The 12,963-nt window shown below is 41.2% G+C and overlaps 1 protein-coding gene across 7 annotated transcripts in view; it reads right to left on the bottom strand.

Moving 5' to 3' along the window:
• MGA (MAX dimerization protein MGA) overlaps positions 1-12,963 on the bottom strand; it is a 54,394-nt gene that overhangs the window by 19,015 nt on the left and 22,416 nt on the right. For 5 of the 7 annotated variants that reach the window (XM_064146131.1, XM_064146152.1, XM_064146140.1 and 2 more), the window contains exons 10-16: positions 12,622-12,762; positions 12,155-12,227; positions 10,263-10,783; positions 8,548-8,845; positions 6,150-6,839; positions 5,287-5,586; positions 1,687-3,359 (exon numbers count right to left, since the gene is read on the bottom strand). In XM_064146131.1, the coding sequence (XP_064002201.1) occupies positions 1,687-3,359; positions 5,287-5,586; positions 6,150-6,839; positions 8,548-8,845; positions 10,263-10,783; positions 12,155-12,227; positions 12,622-12,762 (3,696 nt within the window). The remainder of the gene's footprint in view (positions 1-1,686; positions 3,360-5,286; positions 5,587-6,149; positions 6,840-8,547; positions 8,846-10,262; positions 10,784-12,154; positions 12,228-12,621; positions 12,763-12,963) is intronic. The other 2 variants (XM_064146143.1, XM_064146178.1) reach the window with 2 other exon arrangements.

Raw genomic sequence — 12,963 nt, 5'->3', positions numbered from 1 at the left:
ACTATGCTGATAAAAGAGCATATCCTAGTGAAAAAGAACAGAGACATTTTTAGATTTAAAACTGAATTATCCATTAGACACTGACACGCTAACTTGCAGGCTGCACAGACTAACAAACCAAGAACTCACCCAACTTCTAGACAGGTTTTTACAGTCCTCCAAGATCTCATTTCTCTGGTTGACTGCTCCACAATCAAAGCTATCTCACTCATGTTTGTGTGAGTTTATGGCAAAGACATGCTCCTATATGGCTTACTAAACTCTGAGTCAAAATCCGCATATTAAGTTTCTTCCAAAACAAACATTCCTTATGTCTGATCTTTTTTTTTCCCCTTTCTTCATTCTTTGCATCTTCAAAACATCAAACCCGGTAACAGGTTTCTCTGTGACCTTGACATTCTATCATCTCTTGGCTCACACAGATTCCTAAGACTAATTTGTTGCCTGGAAAGTTTATCTGCCATCAGGCATGAATAAGCTGTGGTTCTCAAAACCTGATGATAACTCTGCTAACGTTACTGAAGGACATGGGAGTTATCAAACTGTCACACTGACTCAAGACAGCAACAGCTCACTTTTCAGCTTTAAAGAACTTCCACAAATTACACCTGCTTTCAGTTTCCTCACCTTTGTGCAGCTGAGATGCTATTACCTTGCCCAAGAACGGTGAGCTAGAATATGACCTGAGTAGCCCATTTATCTGGAAGTTAGATTACCTCAAAGCCGGAGTTTGCAACTTTATTAGGTTACTCTGGATATGATGAGCAGAAAAAGTCTGCTTTGGTTTTCAGCTGCAAGAGGACTACATTAACACAAGAGGATTCAAAGAACTATGTACTTTCAAAATCCTGAAGACACTAACATAATCTCTTCTACTTTTGTTTGTTCATCAGTTCTTCTCTGAGTTAACCTTCCTCTTTCCACTTTTATCTCACCCCAAGCAAAGGCTATCTTACTTCTTATCTGACTGACTACCAAAACCACAACTTCGTAACTTCTAAGTAACAATGCACTGCTTCTTCAGCCACAAACTGATACAGAAGAAGTATACCACAGAATTAACAGGTGGGATTGTTTTAATTTGGGGGTGAAATTTGATGGAAATTCCATAAGCATTTCAATCTAAACATATCTTCACTATACTAACCACAATGTTTTACCCTTATTTTGTGACTTCCAAAGCAATTTGTTTGCTGTTGAATGTGGCATGACAGTTTTCAAACACTACTTTAGAAGCATTACTAGATTTCAAGAGGAATTTAAAGAGTCAAACAAACATTAACCTAAGGGCTACAGAAGTTAAGTAGAAGGAAACTCCTTAAAATAACAGAAGTACTAGATTCACTGCTACATTTGAGGATCCTAAGTCATATTATTAAGAACTAAGTAGCTTGAGTAAATACTGGTGAAAGACATGCAAAGGTTCCATTGCAGGTTGCTTAATGTAACTCCAGATACCCAAAAAATGGACAGTTTAAGGACCCCTACAACAGTACCTATGAAAAAGTATGCAACTCAGAAGAAAGATGACATTTCCACTTGGAATCTCATTCTAGACTTTCTAAAGAAAGTTCAGTCCAAAACATAATCATCTTATTTAGTGTCCTTCAAATCCGTATGTCCTGACATGTTTGTTACTTAATTTAACCAAACAAGAAATCTCTTCATAAATCGTTAAATGCTTACCACTGTTTCAACATCTACTTCCTCTTCACTTGGATAGTCAGAACCACCATCCAGCATCTCATCAGCAGAATCGTCAGTTTTTTCATCCTCTTCATCATCCTCATCCTCATCCTCCTCATCATCCTCTTCTGTATCGTCAGCAGTTACATCAACAGGGGGCATGAAATCCTTTTTGTGACACCTGGGTTCCTGTACCCTCTGTTCTGCTGCCAGGAAGTCACTTTTCTCAGATGTGGCAGCTTTGTTTTCCACATTGCTTTTACTTTCTAAAGTGGGTACAATGCTAGATATTTTGCTCCAAGAACTGTTGACATGTGTTACAATATCATGACCTGTTTTCAACCCATCCTGAGAATCAAAAGCATCTTCTTCTTTGTTGTTATTGCCTTCCTGCCTAGCTGTGTTTGCTTTGCCTTCCTCAGCACTGAGAGCATGCTCTGCTCCTGAAGCATTATCCTGCCCTCCTGCAGAACTGGTTTCGGCCTTAATTCTTATTTTCCCTCCTATGCTTTCTGCTTCTGTAGAGTCCTCATGCCTCTTCCTTTCCACATCTGGCTGCACAGCATCACGCTGATGTTCTTGTTTGTTCTGAGACAGGTTGATCCCTCTCTGTTCTGTCTTGTTCTCCAGCTGTGTATCTTGCTCTTGACTTTGTGACTGCCCAGAACTCACTTTGTTGTTCATCTGTGTTTGTGCATCTCCTTCCTCCTCTTTTACTGGTTTCCCTTCTTGCTCAGCATGTATTTGTTTTTCCCCATGGTTCTTCAACTGTGTGGTCTCCTGATTCTCAAGACACTGTGGATGTGTATTATGCAGAAGAGGGACTAGAGACTGATCTGATAGCTCACAAACTGTTTCAGAGTTCACAGCCTCCACTCCAGCTTCAGAACTGACAGAATCCTCCATTTCCTCAGAAGCCTCTTCCTCATCATTTGGCTTCTCACTAATGTATGAATGGTCAGATGATACAATATCTGCAGAAGCATCATGCTGAGAAGTGCTATCATCACAAGAACTCTCCATCATCTTAGAGTCCTTCTCTATCATAGTGGAGTTTTTATCAGGTGTGATTGTGCCAGATGGAGACTCTTCAATGTTATCTAACTGGCTAACTGGGAACTCATCTTCTTCTTGTTTCATATCTGACACGGTAACCTCAGGCTCTGTAACTTCAGTGTCATCTGAGTGTGAAGCCTTCTCATTCTCCTTCTGCTTAGCAGCACCTGAGTCATCTTTCTTACAGATTTTCCTGTAGTCTTTCTTCATCTGAAGAGATGCAAAATGGTTGAGTATGGAATTTGGCACAGTCTTCTGTCCTGGGAGCTGAAGTAAAGCAAAACTACCAGATTGTAAAGGTATGAGATTAGCAGCGGTAGCTGGCATACTACCGGAGCTGGTTGTTTTAGACTCAGCGGTTGTTTGATTTGTCACACTGCTAGCAGCAGGAGGAGAGATCCTCAGAGTCAGAGTGCCTGCCTGCGACACAAAGCTTGTTACTGAAGGAAGAAGAGAAGATGCTTGAGTGGCTGCATTAGATGTAGGGGATAACTTGGGTACTGCAGTTTGTACAGTTGAATTTGTGGCAGAAGCAGTGGAAGACACAGAGGTAGTGGGAGGCACAGGTGGCTCGGGAGGTTTCGAAGGTGTAGGCAACCTGATTCCTACAACAGATCCTGTGAGGAAAACAGAACATTAACTAGTACTTACTCAAAGCTTTAATTTTAGTAACTGATGCTGTATCACAAGCAGCCAGCATTCTCAAGGATCAGAATGTAACCAGGTATTTGACTACAAATCCTCAGTGAAAGAGCTGGTACTGCATAAAGGCATATGAACTGTTGAATTTACATAGGGAACACCCCAATAAAACAAGGTAGCTACTTGAAAAATAACTGATTTAATGACAAGTTCCAATAATATTCAGAAGAAGCCTCTTGATTATTATTATCATTAATCAAAAGAGCCTTGCATTTAAAGGCCTCTGGATTTTACCTCCCTGTTTATTGGAAAACAGGAGAATGAGGATTCTTTTCATTTTTTACAATTGGTTTTAAAATATTTCCAACAAAAAAATATCTCCAAAAAAAGACTTCCAGGTATTAAAACCAAAACTATGACAAGACTACGCAATTATACCCCAATCTTTTTCACCTTCTGTGGCACTCCAGAGCTCTGTGAAAAAAGAAGAAAACGACCACCACTGGCAACCAGTTTCACAGAATCTCTGAACATTAGAGGTTGAAAGGGACCTCTAGAGATCATGAAGTCCAAGCTTGCCCTCCAAAAGCAGGATCGCCTAGGGCAGTCTACGCAGGAATGCACTCAGGTTTTGAAAGTCTCTAAAGAAGACTCCACAACATCTCTGGGCAGCCTGCTCCAGTGCTCCATTTCTCTTGAACACTAAAAGCCCAAAGCAAGAAAGAATTCAATGAACTTGTTGACCGACTCTTTACTACACCTCTTGCTCCAGCTTCACTCAAGTGAGGCACAGGATTATTTTCTCTCCTCCCTACAGTTTTGTTATGTCCTGTGCTTACTCTCACTTCTCTTTTCAAGACCACTCTGCCTCTATAACTTCAAGATACTTCTTTATAAAGGGAGAGCAGCAAAAGAATCCTCCTGTAAAGTAAATATGCATTTAAAGTGTATTTTGTATATAAACATTACTTAAAAATATGTACAAAAGAATACTCAAACACCACCCTACCTACAATAGCAGGCACCTGCAATTTCTAACTCTTCCAACCTTGTCTTCAACTATGAACTAGAGAAATAGCTAAAAAGTAAAGTTATTTTTCTTCTCACACTCTAAGAAGTTAAAAAAAAAAAACAGGAACTTTGTACTTTAGGGTAACATTTTATCTTGGTTTCCAGTAAAAGCATCTCCAAACCAAAACAGAGCAGCACATCCACTGAGACAAGGGTAACAGCTTATTCTTTTAACAGAACATCCAACAAGAATTATTTTTGAATCACCAGATCAACAGAATTTAAATTATAAGAGTACAATGGATAAGGCTCTGCTGTCACACAAAGAGGTCCCTTTACTCTGCGTTGTCTGCATTTTAGACACATGGAATTTAAGTTCATAAATTCACAGAATGGTTTGTGTTGCAAGGATCTTAAAGATCATCTAGTTCCAACCTCCCTGCAATGGGCAAGGACACCTTCCACTATACCAGGCTGCTCAAGGCCTCATCCAACCTAGCCCTGAACACCTCCAGGCAGGGAGCACCTACAGCCTCCCTGGGCAACCCAATCCAATGTCTCACCACTCATACTGCAAAGAATTTCTTCCCAATATCCAGTCTAAATCTACCCTTATCAAGCTTAAATCCATTCCCTCTCATCTTATCACTATGAGCCCTTGTAAAAAGTCCCTCCTGGGCTTTCCTGGAGGTCCCTTTCAGGTACTGGAAGGATGCTGTGAGGCACATCACACTGAATAATTGCACTGTGTTCTTCAACTATTCAGGCAGAACCGGATTATGACACCCTTCAATTACTTCCATCAGGAAAAGGATCAGAGAGATGGTTAATGCATTGTTAATTTCTGGGAGACACACTGCTCAGTCAAGTAAAAATCACTGGACTTTGTACCTGGGTTGCGAAGCATCATTGGCTGCACGTTGGGCTGGGCACCTGCAGCTCGAAACTGCTGTAGGGGAACAAGCTGAATTATCTGCCCATTAGGATGCCTAAACAGGTTCACACCACCAGGGCTCTTGAGGGGCTGAAGGACCATCCTCTGCCTCGGAGTCTGCTGTGTGTTGTTTAGCAGCCGCAAAGCAGGAGACGTCTGATGCACAGGAATCAGCAACAATCGAGGTCCTAACCGCTTGTCCGCTCCAGGAGACAGCTTTGGGGGAGTCTTATTTGCACTTTGTGGAGAAGTATCTTCTGAAACATTCAATAAGGTGTATAAAAATCAGCCTAAAGGTAACAGCTTAAAAAAATCAGGCGTTATTCTGGATGAAAACAAGCACAAGTGTTTTGGAAACAACTGGATCCCTTTAAAACCAGTTTTTCATCTTTATTTTAATTGACAGAACCAGGCCAAAATAGTTTTTTCCATTAAGTTGTATCAATGTTTCTCAGCTGTGACTTGGAAGTTTTTTGAGTCAATAAGAGAGTAATTTCATACCTACTTCTTGTGAAATTCCAGCAGTTTTGATTGTGCTACACATTTCTCTAATAGACCAAGAAAGAATGTGAGACTTCTGACTCATTTCATAGCATTCACTGACCAGACAGCTACAGTTTTTCCCTCCTCTACTGGCTCAGGCTGGAATAAAGCAAGGAATTTAAGAGCTTAAATTTCTTACCCTATTTTGGAAAGGAGGGTGAGACAAGTGAATCTATATTTAAATTAGGTTCTACAGCTGTAGCCTGTCTAGCTAAGAATAAGACAGAATAAAACTAGTAAGTGTTCGCAGCAATAACTCAAATCACCTAGGCCTTACCTTTTTTTGGAGTAAGTGAAGGACTTGAATTAACTCCAGGTAGTATAACTGGAACAGAGCTGGCAGAGGAAACTGGTGTGGTCACCACAGATGTAGCTGTTGTAGCTGTCACAGCTGTTGTTAATATGACCGTAGAAGTGGATGTTGTGACAACAGGACAAGTAACAGTTAGTGTTACTACAGCTTTAGGTAATGATGTGGTTACTACTGGCGCAACAAACTCTGCTGCTGATGCTGTGTTCACTGTGGCAGCAGGAATAGTGGATGAGGAAGTAGCAGAGGTGTCTATTACAGATGCTGCAGATGCAGCTGTGACTGTAATTGCAGAGGAACAGGCAGGTTCGTTAGCTGTTGTTTGGCTAGGTGTGGTCACAGCAGGCATTGCCACACTGGTACATTCCACAATAACCGGAGAAGTGGCGGTGGCTGTAGTGGCCGCAGGAGACATTGTGCATTGAGGTGGAGATGGCTTTGAGGGAGCTGCAGGAGCTACAACCATTACTGGTGCAGGCTTGATACTCAACTTCTGTGGCTCTGACAGAGGCAGGCGTGTGTTTGTTAGAGGCTTGATACTGAAATTCTGTGGCTCTGACAAAGGCAGGCGTGTGCTCATTAGAGGAATCTGCTGTAGAGCTCCAGCTCTGTTCATAACAAACTGCGCAAACATACCACCAGGTGAGGGTCGGGCAGCTGCAAACAAAAACTCGCAGGTTAAAATTTGGAAACATTTCCCCTGTGCCTTTCAGAAGGAGCTACAATTGCAATTTCAGCATCAACTTGAGCCTCCATTTCCTTTTAACCTTGTCACTGAAACCTTCACGATAGTCCTGGACATGCCTTACACTGTTACAAATACGTTTCTTTTATCCCACTTCTACAGTTCTTGGGGTTTTGGTCTCCCCAGCCTCCCCCCACTTCTTCCTGGTCACACAAAAGAACCAGGTCTTGAGGAGCTGTTCTGTATTGTGAAACTATGAGCAGATAATTCTAATCATAGTACAAGAAAACACCTAGGTGATTAATGGGCTCAAATGGCTTTCTGAACCTCTAATTCTTGCTGTAACAGCTTGTATAACCTACATTTCACTGCTCCTTGGTTTGCACCCCCCTTCTGCATCCACATCTTACAGAGACATGGGGGAAAGGGGCAAGAGAGAGAAACAAGTTTGCCGTGTCCCCTTCTTGTTGCAGTGACATTTGTGCAACAGAGGACTAGATGGGACAAAGTTAAGCAAAGTCAAGTAATCCCAAGTGGAAAAATTCTTCCCATCTTTAATTGCTCTCAAAGGCATCAGAATACTGCACCTACATCACTCCAGATGCAGAGAGGGGAGTAGAACAGCACAGAGATTATGGAGCAAGCCCAATTTAAATATTATAGTTACTCATGCATTTTTAACCCAAAAGATACTAGAGCACTAATACAGGCAACAACCACTTCACCTTTCAATGAAATGCATCCATCTCTTTAATACTGCATAAACATACAAACCCAGAAGTTTTATTTTAAGAGAAGAAAAAAAACACACCCATTTACATGGCAATAAAATTTTAGGCAGAAACAAACAAAACAATCAATCCGAAATTAGTTTTGCCAGGACACAGGTAACATCCTTTTCTCTTGCAAAGCTTCTTCAGATCTTTAATTAATGTGTGGGTGGATGGGCACTACATAGCTTTTTTTTTTTTTTTTGGTTCCGAAGTCCTGCAAAATGCAATAAAGGCAATTTTCTCTCTTGGCACGTTGGGGTAACCACTTCAGTACCAACTGAGGCACAAGGACTATATGCTTCTTCCAATCTCTTATTTTCTTTACTCAAAGTGCTAAGTCCAACCCTGTTCAGCTTGTGAAATCCAGTGAGGTTACAGGCTGGTGTGGTTATTGGCTGCACACCTCTCGTCTCACTAATTCAGATTTGGCCCATCTTGTCTTTCACTGCTGCTTCACGCATCGTTGGTGGTCACAAGAACTCAAATTTTAAGTGCAACATCGTCAGAAAGACTAACAGTGAAGAACCACAGGTTAGAGTGATCCTTTACTCATTTTAAGTTATATCCATGTTTGATGAAAGAAATTAAAATCATAGTAAGGAAACTCTCAAGACAAAAAATCCAAGCTTAACATTCAGTGTGTGTCCATCCACTCTTCCTTGTCTCTTCAAAATATGCTCTAGTAGCATTAATGAAATAACTAATAGCCAATATCTGTAATGTTATTCTGAAGGCGAAAATAGAACTTTCTGCTTTAAAGAGGTTATTGATTGCGACAGTGTTTTAGGTAGGCACAGCAGCCCAAGGCAGCATGCTCTGCTGCACAGAAATCAACAGCAGTGCTGTACACTCACTTTTCACTTCAGTTTCACGCAATGTAAAACACAGTAAGAAGTTTCCAACCTACCTATCTGTCTCTGTGCTGGGACATGGGTTTTCAGAGTCGTCACAGTGGGGGTTGAAGTACTGCTGGTGGAAGATGTAGTATTGGGAGTTGATGTTGTGGGCACCTGGGATGATGGTGTCCCAGAAGCAGCTGCTTTACCATTGGATGCTACCTTGCTGAACACAGTACTGAGGGTTGAGATATCAAGTACTGTGGGTCGCAGCCTGCCTGTGATATAAGCTGCTAGCCGATTGGCAGGATGCAATGCCCCCATCTGTCCCAAAAGCAGTTTGGCCTGAGGAAACCTTTTATCATTAACCTGAAAAAAGTGGAAAAGGGAAATTTTGTGAAAAGAATGCTAGCTCACCACCTCTGGAGAGGTGTTTCATTTCATGGGACTCCTAAGTATCCTTTAAAAAAAACCCACTGCAATTCAGAATGGGAATTCCTAATTTCCTTACTGCCCAGGAGAACTTTAAGCAACTCTGGTATACCCTTATATAAAGCAGACTTTAGGTGCTACTCAGACTCTCACTGAGAATCAGAGTTAGCTAGTGAAGCTAGCACCTATTTTTTCCTGTCCCTTACTTATGCCACAGTCCTGTATAAAAATGGGTTCCCAAATTTGAGGAGGTTTGGCTAAAATTCTCAAGCCTAATTAACACCTAGCATCACAACATAAAGAGTGTCATATACATTGGGACAAAACCCTGAAGAGCTTTATCAGCTTTTTTCTCATCTGTACTGTTGTTTGAGACTGTAGTTAAGGTATGGTAAGTTGGCTAAGTCTGAATTCAGTCATAGTGATAACAACCTGCATGTGAGATTAAATACAGAACATCTTTCTGAATGTGAAGATTTATGCCTAGTGGTCAGTATGAGGTTTCGGTAGTGTTGTATTTTCCTTTCAGGTAGCTTGATAATATCTTCTAAAAGCCAAATATATTTAGCACACTACTACACTAACTGAATCTTTATACCGATGGACTTCAAATAAAGTACAATATCTCCCCCTACATTTTTCTCTCCACTAGCCTCTCTTTCTAAGGGTGCCATATCTAGAGAGTGTCATCAAATCAATTTTACTCTGATTTTCTAATTCGTATGCCTTCTCTGAAAGAGCTACTACTACAGACACAAATACCTTTGAGCGAAAAATATCTTCATCCTAGACACACAGTAGTTCCTACCACTGATTCCTATTACCAAGCTGGCAGCATGAAACTGCAGGGAAAGGGCTCACTTTGAACTTAATATTTCGCAAAGAAGATGCTGGCTACTAGTGAAGGTTAGCATTAAGTTGTAGCAAAAAGCAATTAATGCTTACAACTTTGTTTCAGTTTTGTCCCAGCGTACACTTCCTCAGAAAATAGTCTTTTCATGGTTGTTCACAGCCATTAATTTACAAGTGTCATCTGTCTAATGCACCTGCAGAGTTTTTCAAAGCACCAAGAAGATATTCAGAGATTCTGTACCTCGGCCACCAAGCCCCAAATAGCTAAAATGACAAGCTAAACCATCAGATGTCACACTTCCAATGAGATTTCTTGTTACTGATGCAATCTTGAAAGGGACAAGCTTATGTTGAGGCAGGAATGCCACAAGACACTAAGAATCCTATTCTGGACAGCCAAAAGACTAGGTAGACAAATTAAAGAGTGTTCTCTCCTTCAAGGAGTTGTGGGATTCTGGATTCAACTGAATCTAATCTGCATGGTAAAGGCAGAGGGACCCACCTGAATCAAGCCTGAGGGGCTCATATTAGCTTTGCGTTTGTAGACGACCAGCTTTCCTGCAGGAGAAATCCCTGCATAAAAAGGCAAGCCTTTGCCCCCATGCAACTTCACCCGCAGTTTATCCAGTGAGTCTGCCCGCAAGAGCTTAACAGTTTCTGGGGGTTTGCACGATGGCACTCCACTATTGGGAGCCTCCAGGACAGGCACCTCAGACTTCTCATCCTTGTCCTTGTAGGATGGCACTGAAATTTTCACTCTGGAGGAGTAGACAGGAGGGTGGTTCTCATCTTGGGCCTTATGTTCCGAAGCCAATTCAATAACGAAGCTACCCACTTTGAGGCACTGTGGCGCGTTACTGTTGATATGCTGTGATAACATGGTCAAGATCTTATTGTGATCTTCCTCCAAGTTGCAGTCAGAGATAATCTCGATAAGTTTGGTTGGTCCACCTGGAGTGGTGTGATGAACATAGGAGGTGGAGGAAGTGTCCCCCTCACTATGGGAAGACCACCAGCATTTCTCTGAGAAAGAATTGAAATAGGTTTCTGCAATACTGTGGTATTTCAATCACTTGGATATTCAAACAGTTTCATTTTGCCCACACCTCCACCCTTGTCTCAGCTGCAGGGCAACAATAAATAAAAGAACTGTTCAAACCATCACTTCCCCTTGCAGTGGTTCTCAAACAAGCAAAATCTCACTGCAAAACTCACGTAACTATTTGTCAAGGTTCATTCCCTGCAGCCGTACCATCTCCGGTTGCATCCTACTGCATCACAAGCTAAACAAAGCTGGGTTGTTTCAGTACAGGGGTGAAAGCAACACCAACATGCAGTAGAGAGCATTGCTGGCTATTCAAAAGATGGCACTTTTCTCTTGGGAGTCAGAAAAGGACCAGTGTCCTACAATGGCAGACACGCTGCTAGCAGAACTGTCTTTTGCAGAAGATGTGTATCAGGAGCTTGACCTTTTGTTGTCGTTAAAGATCCAAAGTCACTTTTTTGCAAAACTGTAAGGATGTTGAGCCCTGTGTCCTGGCCATTTTAATTTCACCTACCAATTCATCAGTATTTTCTAGTTGTATTGTTTTTCCATTCCCATCCTTAAATGCTTAAATGTAGAGTGTGCTGTTGTATACGTTAAACAGTAAAAAAATCCAGCTCAAAAAGGCAGCTATACTTCATCAGTGGATGACACAATGCCTCTAGGATACATTTCATTGTTCATAAGTTCATAATGTGGTTTTGGCCACTTCAGACTCAAGGAAAGCACAGATGCCTAGCCTACAATAGGAACTTGAAAATCAACCCCCAGGACAGATAACAGAGCAAAACTTCAATTCAGCCTTGCAGCTTGTACTAAAAGATTTCAACATCAAGCAACTCTAAACAAAGCATATGTGCTCCCTTGTCCCATAAACTTCTGAGTGGAGGACCTGAGGATCCCATCCTCACAGTACTACTATTTGGACAGTTAGTAACTCTTCAGTAACTACAAAGAAACCTCGCTCCCAACAGACAAACCAAAATGAGTGATGCCCATTTCTTCACAAATATCTCATTATCATTTGAAGACAACTCTGCTGTGCAGTATTATCTTTTACTGCTAAACAAGCTACTGCAAACCAGTCATTTTAACCTCTAAGCACTGGATATTTGGTCTGCTGTACCTCCCATGTGACCAACGTACAACTGCTTCAGAGAAGAGGAATCTGTAAGCATATTGTCAGATTTTATTAACATTTGTAACTCCCCCCACAAATGGACTTTTGTTTCATCAATAGCTGCAACTTATGGAAAAAAAATCAAAACCAACCAATGCCAACACAAAAATCCCACAAAAAAACGTGCAACTACCAAGAGATTGAACTACACTCAAAACTCAGCTCTTACCTTTTGATTTATCAGAGTCTTTGTCTACCTCAGAGGTTGCTTTCTCTGCAGACTGAAGCCCTGGTACATGTTCCTGTGGGAAAAGAAACAGAAATTCATTCTGTGTACCTCTCTTACAGGCTAAAATACAGGTCACAGGCTATACTAGTTCATCATATTGTCACTCTGAATCATAAAACTGAGGCTAACATGGACAATGTTTAACAATGAACATTTAAGCCTTAAATGATAATGCACTTGGCATCCAGGAATTTCTACAGACAAGTACATTTTCTGTAACAGGTTAGGTTTACCAGCAGTGCCAGGTGATTTAGGCTCCAGGCTCACAGCCCTACCACCATCAGATGCAAGTCAGGTCCGTATGTCACCTAGGAGTGCCTGGGGAAAAAATTACTTGTAATACAAGCAATACCTGTAGTATTTCTGCCTGTTCTGTGATCTATCTTAGTTACAGTGTGAATTCTTACCTTTACACTAGAACTCTGTGAATAACTTTTGGCTTTTTGTTGCTTTTTCTCTCTTCTCTTGTATTCAAATGGCCGGACCCTTGCACAAGTCATCATACGTTCAAAATACAAGTAGACAGGATCCTTGTCCTCCTCTCGAATCTACAAAACAAACACACACACAAACAACAACAAAAACTCCAACCACCAAAATAAAACCTCTCCGTTTTAGATACACATTTCATTCATGAAACAGTTTTGCTTTCTAACAACACTTCAACATTAATGCCTCAATAGGAATCATCAAAAGAAAGGCCTAACTCCATCTGCCCTCTTTGTACCACATAGACCAGTTCTACATTG

Source organism: Pogoniulus pusillus, chromosome 1 (genome assembly GCF_015220805.1).
Source record: "Pogoniulus pusillus isolate bPogPus1 chromosome 1, bPogPus1.pri, whole genome shotgun sequence".
Lineage (NCBI taxonomy): Eukaryota > Metazoa > Chordata > Aves > Piciformes > Lybiidae > Pogoniulus > Pogoniulus pusillus.
The sequence above is the reverse complement of the archived record's forward strand: the minus strand, read 5'-3'. Positions and strand labels throughout refer to the sequence as shown.